The sequence below is a fragment of the Diadema setosum genome, chromosome 10, assembly GCF_964275005.1.
Source record: "Diadema setosum chromosome 10, eeDiaSeto1, whole genome shotgun sequence".
NCBI lineage: Eukaryota > Metazoa > Echinodermata > Echinoidea > Diadematoida > Diadematidae > Diadema > Diadema setosum.
The window spans coordinates 4,528,444-4,541,169 of record NC_092694.1 but is presented as its reverse complement, the minus strand read 5'-3'; the positions used below and the strand labels follow the sequence as shown (position 1 = coordinate 4,541,169).

At 38.9% G+C, this 12,726-nt stretch overlaps 2 protein-coding genes across 2 annotated transcripts in view; one reads left to right on the top strand and one right to left on the bottom strand.

The window, feature by feature from the left end:
- Positions 1–404: 404 nt before the first annotated feature.
- LOC140234428 (galactosylceramide sulfotransferase-like) lies at positions 405–4,700 on the bottom strand. The gene is made up of 3 exons (XM_072314474.1): positions 4,680–4,700; positions 3,554–3,666; positions 405–2,112 (listed from the first exon to the last, which is right to left on the bottom strand). Exons 1-3 carry the CDS (start codon positions 4,698–4,700, stop codon positions 405–407), a joined length of 1,842 nt encoding a protein of 613 aa, XP_072170575.1.
- A 7,564-nt stretch (positions 4,701–12,264) lies between these two features.
- LOC140234427 (NIPA-like protein 2) overlaps positions 12,265–12,726 on the top strand; it is a 34,289-nt gene continuing 33,827 nt past the window's right edge. The window contains exon 1 of the mRNA XM_072314473.1: positions 12,265–12,357. Within this exon, the coding sequence (XP_072170574.1) occupies positions 12,265–12,357 (93 nt within the window). The remainder of the gene's footprint in view (positions 12,358–12,726) is intronic.

Below are 12,726 nucleotides of genomic sequence, written 5' to 3'. Positions count from 1 at the left end.
TTTCTCGATAATGCAAGGAAAGTGCAAAAAGTATGGAGCAAAACGATATTAATTCACTACGCTTGTTATCCTGTGATGATCACCGATTGATTTGTGCGCGCGGGGCGAACCTAAACGGATTCCCGTAACGGTCGTCTGCACGGTGTATCGAAGTGTATACCCCATTCATTGCACTACAATATTACGAGCTGATATCATAGCTCATAACCCATTTCATTAAAAGAAAAAAGGCCGGTTTTAAGCTCGTAATGTTAGTGGAGATGCAACACACTTGTGGGTATTCCAGTTATACAAAGTCGACGTGCATTTTGCACCACAGTAAACACCAGAGAAACAGAATCACAACCCAGTGAAATCCAATTTCAATTATCATTTAGGACCTGCATGTTAAAAAAAAAAAAAAATCATGTTTCCTCCGGAAATACCAGATTAGTTCCTTCTGAGCTGGCGAAATTGATGTCTTCTTCCGGAAGACTCCGGCAATTGTCGGGTTTTCGTTCCTCTTCATTGTGGACTGATTCAACGTCATCATCGTCATCATCATCTTCGTTTTCTCTTGTTCTTTCGCCATCTGGATTGGCCACATGATTAGCGTCGACTACAACTTTGTCTCCCGTCTGTTTCTCTTTCATTTTCTCTCTCTTCATCTTCTGAAGCTTGAGTGCCTTCAGCCTGGCTGCTTTTAGCTTGTCATTCCATGAGCCGGCTTGCCGAAGCCAAATCCTGTGAAAAAGTCGCGTTTTGCTCTCGGCAACCAAGGTGCAAAAGGCGGAGGAATTTGCACTGGGGGTGTACTCCCTGTGTTGGAACACGCCGTGCGATTTGATGGTTGAGTTGCCGACACATCTGGAAAACACCTCTTCTTTCCTCTTGCGAAATGTGGCCAAATCGTGGTCGAAGCTTGGTCCATACGCCCGGATCTTTCTCCACAGCGTCTTGTTAAAACGGTCGTAGAGAATCACGTCCGCGCTGTTCCACTGGCGAATCTTCTGTCTGGTAGGTTCGTCAATCTCCATTCGGTTTATGCGTTGATTTTTAGATATGTAGACGATGTCGTCGAAGGTCCAGCATAACATTTTCATAAGTACGACCAGCGACTCGTCGAAGTACTCACTGATGAGGACGAGATCCATATCGCGTGCGAGCGTGTCGACAGTTTGTCGCACTACCGTGTCATTGCCGTGATACTTGGAGTCCAAACCGAGGTCGAAGATTTGATTATTTCGAGCATAATACCATCTAAGACCACGCGTGGTATCCCATGGCAGTTTCTTCAGCTGACGCCGATAATATCCGGGCTTTCGCATGAACTCCTGAATCTCGCGACCTTTTACCCTGCATTTCGTAGCTGGCGAGAAGCTGTCGGTGAACCGAAAGTGGTTAAAAGCAGATTCGAAGTGAGCACTGGGTTCTCGAATAATGCTGATGTACTTAGTCCCTGGCATCATAAACGATTCCATTGCTGATCGATTATAACGTAAATGAACGGCCACCATGTTATACCAAAATCGCTCTGAGCTCCTATTGTCGTAGCCTAGAGGAGGAAGAAAGAAGATCTTTGGTGTATATTTTGTCACTGGAATATAAACAAGATGTCCATTCGTGGGACTGATCTTATTTAACACAAACGAAAGATTATGTAACAAGCCGAATCGATTGACAATAGTCTGTAGCGTGGTTGACGCAGTTTTATGCGTTTTGATGTAGGCCACGTTGAAGTGCGGCAGGCAGAATCTACCCCGACTCATCGAAGCCAAGCGATGCTCCGAATTATTTTGGGGCGGGGACATAGCCTTTATTCGTTGTTCCTTGTGTTTCGTCAAGTTCTTCATCATTGCGCGAATGTCGGATTTGCTTTTGAGTACATTGTATTTGGTGCGTGGTGGCATCTTGCGCGAAACGTTGGCATGCCGGAGGGAAATGTTGGTCTTACTCGGACCACGTTGACCGCTCAAAACGCTCTTGTGACGCCATGAGACGTTCTGTGATAGGAGCTTGTTGGGGCCTGGTCCTCGCGCTCGGACCAACTTTGCGCTTGCTTTTCTGGCAGCGAAACTCTTGGGATCTCGTCTGTCAGGTCTCCTGACGGGTTTGACTGGGTGAATACGCAATCTACGAGAAAACAAAACAAAACAAAACAAAACACAAGTCAGCTAGTACAAATTAATATTTGCCTGGACAAAATGTGAAAAGAGTTGAAAAACGGTCTACACACTATACATGTACGATTTAAATACGTTTTTGTCTTACCAAAGCATAAACGTTTCTGTCTTACCAAAGCATACCACAAAATAAAAAAGAAAGGAAACACACAACAATGGATCTGCAAATCCTTATACAAAACGATAATTGAACGAAACGGGTACATTAAACGATCATTTTTTACATGACTATTTTGATACTAACAAACTTAATTCCTGATAAGGGGAATTGAGCCCTTCATGTGAATCCTATAAGCTATAATCATAACCATAATAATAATAATTATACAGCTTTAGAGTGATGCTTCTTGCTGTCATTCAATCAACGTGAGAGGATGAGAGTGTTTGAATTACTCTATATCGACATAACATCTTCAAATTTCTATACCGAAGAGCTATTACAAGAAGAGTGTTTTTGGTTTTTTTTTTTCATTATAGATCACTGTATGGCAATGACAATTATGCTGATGATACTAGAGTACTGGTAGTGGATTACAGAGATGCCAGCGTTCCTGAAGATGATAAAGGTGATGATGGTTGAACGTGACTGTCATGTCAATAATGATGACGATAATGATGATGATGTGCGTGTGTGTGTGTGTGTGTGTGTGTGTGTGTGTGTGTCAGTGTGGGTGATGAATGGAGGCACTAATACTTTTGGCTGACATAGTGATAAAAATGTAAAGGATTCCAGTGGTCGTCTGTGTGGTCAAGTCAGTCAAAATGGCAAATGACTTCGATGTAACATTAAGAATCCTTGTATTTGAATGAAATATTAATATTGAATTAAAAAAAACAAAAAAAACAAATGTGTATAAAAAATCAACACTAGTCATGGCCGATATGAATTGAAATGAATATGAATATTGTATCATTGTATCTTAACTTTGTTGAAGAATGTATTCAACTCGTTGTGAGGTCTAGCAAAGTTACAAAATTGACTTGAGAAATATCCATGATAATCATACTAATCATGATGATGATAATGGTATTACTGGCAATGCAGATAATAAGAAGAGGATAAACGTAAAAGTTATATATACCCATTCAACACTGTGTCGTAAATGTGTATTGTTGTACACGAGGCGTCTTTCGTCGCACAAGGGGCAATTCAAACAAATTATATTAGAAATGGATGTTTATGACAATGCTGATGAAAAGACCAGGATGGACATACATCATGAATGATAATACCTGTTGAATAATGTATCATAAACGTGTCTTGACACTTTGTTATATATTATGTGTATATATCTATGTCCCGTTCTTTGGTTCTACAAAATAATGACAATCTCGCAAGGAAAATTATGACAATGAAGGCAGTGCCGATGTAAAGAGACGGACGGACTTACTGAATTATATACCTGTTGTCTTCCGTTTCTTTGGTGCCCGGTGTCCAGACGGAGAGGGCGGCAAGGAAAACCAGAAGCCCAGTCAGCGAGATGACGGTGATCTTGCCCAGGGACTGCAGCAGGGGGGTAAACACATCAAGAACTATATATCATTCAATGTAAGGTCTAACTGCTCTTTGATCGAAGGACTGTGGTGATAAGACTTTGCACTCATGAACTTCGGACACGGGGTTCGAATCCAATCAGGAGATCGGAGCTGCCTGGAATACTGAGCTGCCCCTGCAGAAAGATCAGGCTGGCAGGCTGGACCCCCGGAAAGAGGAGAACCCCCACCCACCCACCCCCTCCCCCCCCCCCCAAGAAAAAAAACCAACAACAACAAATAAGCAAGAAACTGTAAACACTGGCAAGGCTTCGTTATTATAAGTAAATTTAAAATAAAATCGAAGTTAGTCCTCCTTCACCAAAAAAAGAAAAAAAAAAAGAAAAGGGCCACATGAAAACGGTGAAAGCAGGCAAAGAGTCGTTATATCACATTTTACTGTTTATCCGTAATCATGACCTTCTCTACATTCTTAAGCACAAACAAAACACGACTAATATTACGTCATTCTTTACACACACATTGACACTCATAATATTTACATAATATCTATACTAATAATAAAATCATACATCCATAACTCTTGAAGAAGGCGTAGGACGCCGAAAATTCGAGTGGAATAAATTCATTCTTTATTGGCCAAAAATGCATTACCGGTTTGTTTATTATATATTATATAATATTTATGGCGTATGTTATAGGCATATATTTCATATGATCCTTGTCTATGGCCGAACATTTTTTTTTATTATATCTTCTTTACAATTTTGATTTCATCTTCTTTACTGCTTTTGTGTTAAGCTAAGAACAGAATTTCACTTTTTCACTATAATAGCTCATAATAATGATTAATATATTAAAGAGATAAATATATACAGAGAGGGAGAGAGTGTGTGTGTGTGTGTGTGTGTGAGAAAGAGAGAGAGAGCAATATTCGGCTGTCATCACAAAAGTAGAAACAGAGAAATGATGCTAGTTCAGGTTGGTGTACAAAGGTTGACATGTTTCCATGGTTTCACTAACCCTCTTCCCCATTCGAATCATCTTCCTTCAAGGACGTAGCACGGGCTATAGGACGAAAAAAGAAAAGAAGAAAGTATTTTCTCTTGTCGTCTGAAGTTACCCTGAAGCAAAGATAAACAACATGGAAAGGAAGATTATGGTTTAGAACAGAGCAATTCAATCAATTATTTGTAGTCAAAATGTTATTAAGGAACAAAATGCCTCACATGGAAGCCTCAAGCAAAAAAAAAAAAAAAAAAAAAAAAAATTGCTTCATAATCGACTGCAGAATACTAAGTATCGTCGAACCATTATCTGACTGTTTTCAAATTAAAGTTTAATTCGACGGTCCAAAAGGTCATTTGATTATAGACGTATAGGCAGAAAATCTTGAAAATATATAATTTATCAGCTCAGACTTGAGATAAACAAGGAAAGGGGGACAAATATGCACCAAATACGATGTTGCTTCTCAGATGAACTTTAAGCAAAAACATAGGGCAATGAATATAATCTATATGCACGCTCATCACTCATATAGTCAACAGTATTGTTTTCATGAGCTTTTTAGACGATATTCTAAAATCTGGAGGAATACTAGCTCCTTCCCTTATACCGTTAGCTTGTAAACGCACATAAAATCATTTGTCTTATAAAAGTATATACACACTTATCTTTGGGGAGTGAATTGATTATGTGTATAAAAATGATACACATAATATATACATACATGATTATATATATATACACACATATACGCCCATATATACACGTAGTCATACATCCGTATATACACTTATACATGTAAAAAAAAAAAAACCATTAAAATATAAAAATTCATTTACAGAAGTGGTCATAATGCATTGGCAATACGCTTGTTTCGCAGCCTTTTTGTCCATGACATGGAATGTAGGAAACCCACGAGATCGTAAGCAAGGATTGACGCTAACTTTGTTGTTGTTGGTGGTGTTGGTGGTGGTGGTGGCCCTTTCAGACCACAAAAATCTCGTTTTTTGGTAGCCCAACAACAACAACAACAACAACAAAATGAATTAATTCAATAAAACGGTTAAACGATTTTAGATTATGATTTATCAATTATGTCAAATTTGGAGACCAAAATATAAAGGGCTTCAAAAACAATATACTGTGACTAATAAGAAGTGAAAAGCAAAAAACAAACAAATTACAAGCTGAAATAATTTCATAAAGCATTGAGAACAATAAACCATATCTAACGCTTTTAAATTGGCAGGTATGATGAGGGCTTTAAATGCCACGTGCTGTGGTGAAGTTCATTTCACCTTTTATTATCAAAATAGTGAATTGTGGCATAAACATTATTTTTTATTTTGTTATTTTTGTTACGACACGACATTTATTCATGAACTAATATCATTCATATAAGGGCCTATATAAGATATGGGCATAGGCCCTACCTGAATTTCAATTCTTAGATTGATTTTGGCAGTGAAATCTTGCTATGAGAAATGTTTGGTAACAGCATTTGGCAGGAGAATAAATTGAGTTTGAACGTGAAGACCAGCGGCGATTTGGCGACCCTTGGCGCGAGACATCGAGCTAAAATGCAAGTAGGCATAGTTTGTGAGCCATGACTTTGGCACATTGAATCGATAGACACCCCAATCATTACAAAGTAATCTGGCTATAGACGTGGGCATGCAGAAAAAAACAACAACTATCTGTGTGTTTTAGATGTCTATTAGTACCGACGCATATAAGATATAGGATTCATGCATGCGCCATATTTCCATGATGTGAAAGACATATCATTCATTTTAAGCTTCCTCTCATCCGCCCTGATCCATGCAGTTAATGTCAGATCGCCTGACATATCGTAATGTCGAACGTATATAGGTGCATGGGAGGCTATCATGATTATGTCCATGCAATGTTACTTCCTGCAACCACCATACGCTTTACAACTTCATAAATGCACTGATTAATTTCACATAACATGTAGATTCATAGAATTTCCTGGTAATGCAATGCTGTTTTTGGGAACTTTATATATCTAACCAATGTAATGCTTCGGGGTTAGTCATATCAACGACAAAATGGTATAGGTGTCAATGATACTGTTGTTGTGGGGCTGGTTAAAGAAAATAATACTTACTAGATAAAATCATTGAGAATGTGTCAGGAATGCAGAAATAAGGGCAGGGATGATGCTTGCATGTTGGAAGTACAGTAAATCGTTCCCACGGGCTATATGAAACTCCAAAATCCAAGCTGGACACCACAAATATAACACACACCACAGGTCCCGGGGACACCCCGCGGTTCTGTGTGGCAGCGGTGCACACTCAGCATTTCCGAGGAGATTTCCGCCTACCACCACGATACATGATGATACCAAGCACCCGGATTTCTCTGGTCTGTGCAAGGAATGATTCAAAGTGGTCCGGACAGGGATGTAAAAGGACTAGGAAACAGCAGTAGTGTGAAGAGTGTGGGAGAGCGATTCGACTGTTTGAGTACTTGAACCATGCGACCTCAGACAGCAGTAGACCTACTTTCCTTCGCCAAGGCGATAGAGTTGTTTTGTTTTGTTTTATCTTGTCTTATATGAAGAGCTTGACCTGATTGAGGAAATACAGGAGGTCAACTGTGGCGGATCCAGGGGGCGGGGCACATCGGGTGCGCCCCCATCTATTTTGTTGAAATAAGAGAAATAAAAAGAAAAGAACGTTACAATCTCTCTCATTCCGTCTTTCTGAAAAAGAAAAAAAAAATCTTTCCTGATGCGTGACGTCAGCGAAGGGGAATAGAAAGCTGAGTATTTTCAGAATTTATGACGTTATATCACCGCGCCCCTGTTGACGTGATATTAGCCAAACAGTATGAATGTCTGTCTTAATCATTCATTTGTGTATAGGTTTATTCATTATAATCTTTCCATCTACCTGTCTATCTATCTGTCTGTTTACAAACTATTAAAGACATAATTTACTGTTTGCAGATAAAACAAAAAACCAGCATTAGTGCTTTAAAATAGTTCTTAAATATGAGTTAGGGATAGAAACAACCACTGAATGAATTTGAATATGTAAAATCGATGTAAGTGTTGTTAATTAATATACAAAATGTGAACAATAGTTATAATAAAAATGTTTCCAGACTAAACCATCTACAGTTACGGTTTGTTCGGAAAGATACAGATATCTCCTTATATTTTAGGCGTTATCCCAAGAATCTAATAGATAGGACGTTTTGTGGTATACAACAGACCTACACATATGCAATAACTGTCATGCCTTGGAAATTGTTTAAATCACTGTTCCCAAAGGTAATCAGGACCTTTAATGTATCCATTATTGTTCATGAGAGCCAGAAGGAGAAATAGGAGGCAGACTAGTCTCATTGTGGCATGGTTAATGATGAAAATTTTAACACTTCTAGACTGTTTGTTTTGGCGCAGTCCCTCCGATAACCTAACTGACACACTGCATCATAGTAAATCGAATGTAACGTTAGTCATGTGACGTCTAAAAGTTTGACGTATTAAATAGCCCCACCATTCGAGCCCACTTGCGGATATCGATTCTTTTTCCCTTAGCTGTTCTTCGCCTGTCGTTCTTTCTTCGCTTGGCGGTGCAATTCCACATCAATGCCCATGCAAAATCAAGCAAATGACATGACAGAGGTTTCATTACCGTCTGACCAAATAGCAAAGGCATGAAAATTTCGATTTTCTTTTTCGACCTATATCATACTCGTACACACTAGGATGGGGGGGGGGGGCATACCAACTGTCTGACATTTACGATGGCGTTGTCACTTGGATGTCACACCTGGGTGATTGCTGATCGGCCTCAAATTATCAGTTGCCAATTAACCATCGTTTGAGATAGATGACAGCCCGTCGTCGAAACTGTCACAGGTAAATACAATTATTGTATGTGTTAAGAGAACTCTTTCTTTGACCATCAAAGTGTACTCTCACTGGAGCCGCTGCCGCACATTTTTTTTTTTCCAACAACGCAATGGCTCTGAGGGTCGAAAAAGCAAGCCCGCCCTCTAGCTTTCATTGTGGATCATAACGATAAAGAATCTTCAATATTGATAATGACAACAACATTAGGAAAACATAAAGAAAATTCCACAAAAAATTCATATTTCTACCACAATGAAAGAACACTTGGCTAGCCGCTTTCAGAAAGCAAGGGGAAATTTCTAACCTTAGTCAGTATCACGTTGTACCTGTCAGTATCACGTTGATGGAATGTATAACCTTAATGAAAAATGTTGTTGTTGTTGTTGTTGTTGTTGTTGTTGTTGTTGTTGTTGTTGTTGTTGTTGTTGTTGTTGTTGTTGTGGAATTCCCTTTATATTTCCTTTATATCGCTGTCCACACATACGTTTTAATCTCTGGTAGTCTTCTCATCCTGTTGTTCCAACACCAAAACTTTAAAAATTCATAACTTTTGCATCGATTGTCGGGTTTTCCTCAAACTTTCACAGATATGTTAATGTTGCTGCTTTCTCTCAATCCACATTGTTCTTTGGGTTTGGGTTCCCTTTAACATTGGTTATACTGATTACTATCTTCATTCATTAGGACTGTTTTGAAGCACTAAAGCTGAACTTGTTTGTGATGTGCGAAATTAGCACGAGGCTCTAATTAAGAAAGGAGCTTCGCGACAGAACTTTCACTTTGTGCAGACTTCTCAAAACAGTTCCGAAGTGCAGTTGGCCATCGAACAATACAAGGGTCCTTTCACACATAGCTCAAACAAGGCTACTGAAGTGTGAAACCTGTCTTTACACATGGCTCACAGTGACTTCATGTATTCTGGCAAAAGCAGCCCATGGTTAAAAATGGGAAAATCTTTTGATGGTATATAATTCCCAGTTGACGTACACTTTTAGAAATTTGAAGTGTTCTACAATAATAACGTAATTAAAATAGTTTTCCTTTGTTTTTTTTTTAAAGGGACTGTACAGTTCTGGTTGAGGTGAGGATTTAGCTTTTAATGTTTTGCGAGATATTCAGAAATCATTCTATGAGATGTCAAAGAGCATGCAATTCTAAGGGGTATCAAAAGTTTATTTGATGAAAATCGGTTTTGAAATGGCTGAGATATAAAAAAAAAAACAAGGTGAAACAAATACAATGTAGATCCTAATAAAGGCGTGGCCTGACGCCTTTTGTTATTATCATCACTTTTTTGGATATCTCAGCCATTTGAAAACCAATTTTCATCAAATAAACGTTGAATCCTTCTTAAAATTACATGCTCTTTCATATTCCATTAGAGATTTCTCATTATCTCACTTTGGAATTTATAAACCTGAATCCCTACTTCAACCAGTACTGTAATTAAGATTATCCAATAAAGTGTTTCACAAAATCTACTTTAATCTGTATCCTTTATGATCCAGCCTTATAAAATTCCTGTATCAATACGTAAAAAAACAACAAAACAACAACCAGTGTGTTTGCTTGTTTGGTTGCATGAATAAAAAAAAAATGCAGGCAGCAAATGTGACCCGCTGTATCTTCTATCATCTGCCGAAATTTCGAAGCTAAATGATCAAAGGAAAGGCCTGAAAATAGCATTTTTCTGGGCCATGCTTGGCTCGCCCGTCAGCGACTGTAAGATCCTTTTGTTGTAGCGGGTCACAAAATATCGCTCCTTCCAATTATGATTCTCTAACATTCTCTGTTTACTGCACTCAAGTTGACAATGATGTTGTTGCACTAACATGAATGACAGCAGTTGTTTACATATAACAATCTATTTTTGTAAACATCAAATCTATTTTTGTATAACAATCTATTTTTGTAAACATCATGTTTTCAGTTGCCGTTACTCATTACTCTTATGCCCCTGCCACACGATACTATGTAGATATAGGTCCTATATAAATGATGAATACAGCATATATGCTGTATTGATCATATGCTCTTCCCTCCAATCTCGGTTTTGTTTGTTTGTTTGTTTGTTTTATTTCCGTCATAAACATATATACAGATATAAAAGACAACATATAAGGTACAGGGAAAATGGTACCTCATGCATAAAATGAAACATACATACATAGCAAATGAATAGTGTGACACATCATCGATATACAAAAAAGAAAAAAAGAAAAAAAAAGAAATAGAATGTAGGATTATAGAAAGATAACGGCTGGATAGCCCATAGTCAGCTGCACTTTTCTCGTGCCGCTGGTCTTCCATGGGGACCAGTTATAAAGAGGTATGGAAAAGAAAAAAAAAGAGAGTAGAAGATTACATATTATATAAATACAACATTATAATAGTCTCATGAAAACTTATAATGCAATAATTATACAAAATCTCAAGGCGAAATACGCTTTCTTGAAAAGTGTAGATACATTTCTTGTGTATCAGACAAGAATATATATATATCTAGATAAGTTTACACAGATGAAATTAAACCAATTCAAAAAGGGACCGTTTAAAATCCTTCAGTGACTTGCAGTCAAGGACAGCATGAGGAAGGCTGTTATATAGTTTGGCTCCCCTGTAGAAACCTATTATCGAACTACATCATTCATACAGACGTGAATGTAGGACAGTTCTTTGATCTAAGGCAAAGAAGAAACGTATTCAGTCAGTTGTCTCCACATTTGCATTAACCGGTTGTGCCACGGATGTGCCACGTTTATTTCCTGTCTACATAGGTTTATGTGGAAAATTTGTGGATATTTGACTCAATGGCACAGAACGTGTTAAAGCCATGATGCCGTCAGATAGACATAAGACTCGGAGGAATGGCTAAGACGGTTGTAGGGCAGATTTCATACAATATCCACACTCCTCCGTTGAAGAAAAAAAAAATAATATTAATGAAGGGAAGTCCCCAATGTGTGTTCTCAGCAATAGAGGGAGACATTGTGGGTGTGTCTCGATCAGCTGCTGCGTACTGACGGAATGGCCTGATTGTCTAGGCCCGTGGTATCTAGACAAGGCATGCGATCGGGGAGTGTCCTTTGAGCTACGGTGGTTGGCGGTACGCCGAACTTCGAGATTGTCCATAGGTTTTTGTGCGCGTCACATGAGGCTGAAAAGATGAATTACCGTCCCTGAAGAGAGCTGCCGCGGGGACTTAAGGTATACGAAAAAGATGCGGTTCGCTTGGCAAATGTAATGAGTGTACTCGCACGCTCGGATGGTCATGGACTGAAAAAAGTCGAGGAATATTTGAAGTTTCACACAACTGGAGTAGACACCTGTGATTTCCTTTACTAAACCTGCCGCATAGTCGATAGGCCTACTAGGTAGCGTCAACTTTTGTAGGGGATTAGTCAAACCAACTGGACATACCAAGAAAAGAACAACCGAAGGGATATGTGATCGGAGCTGAATATTAGTGTGCATTATCCGAGAGACATATTCGAGAGAGAACGGTAGGCAGGGAACGAGTGAAATGGGGTACCACGATGGACATTATTCAGTGCTACAAATCAACGCGCAGAAAATCCGGCCATAGATATGACGTTTCGCCATAACAAATCAAGCGAACCTTCTCCTTGTTGTATTCGGTAAACCGGACATCGGCGTCTACCAGTTTTGAGGTGCTTACACTGGTCCATTGGAAGAAAGGGAAGCGCGATGTCTGTAACTTCACCCGCCACGGAGAGCCATGGTAGTACATCCGATCCGCCGGGATCCAACCTGGGAATTTCGACTCCACTCGTACCATCGGTTCGTTTGTCTTCTTGCATGTTTTGTGTTGATACTGTCAATGGGAGTTCAGTCAAAGTTTTACAGTTTATTAGGTCGATCGAACAATACAATATTCACTGTTTCGTCCACTTTATGTAGCTGTCCGACTGATCAGAGTTTGAAGGTACCAATCAGATATACAAGTGTATATATATATATATATATATATATGTATATACATACATATAATTTCTTTTTTTTTGGGGGGGGGGGAGGGGGGCAGGTTTCTATACCAAAGTAACGGGAAAGTGTGCTTATTCCGTCATGTCCATTGAACCTTACACAAGTTACAGATCTTACCAGATTTCGTTGACTTCATGCATGGATGACTTTAATAGATCGAGTTAT

What these genes read in the sequence shown, in the direction of transcription:
- LOC140234428 (XM_072314474.1), bottom strand. Translation starts at nt 4,700, where the DNA reads ATGATTCGAATGGGGAAGAGG. An exon ending in TGATTCGAATGGGGAAGAGG is followed by an intron (nt 3,667 to 4,679) that starts GTTAGTGAAACC and finishes CCCCTGCTGCAG; the next exon opens with TCCCTGGGCAAGATCACCGT. An exon ending in GACAACAGGTATATAATTCA is followed by an intron (nt 2,113 to 3,553) that starts GTAAGTCCGTCC and finishes GTTTTCTCGTAG; the next exon opens with ATTGCGTATTCACCCAGTCA.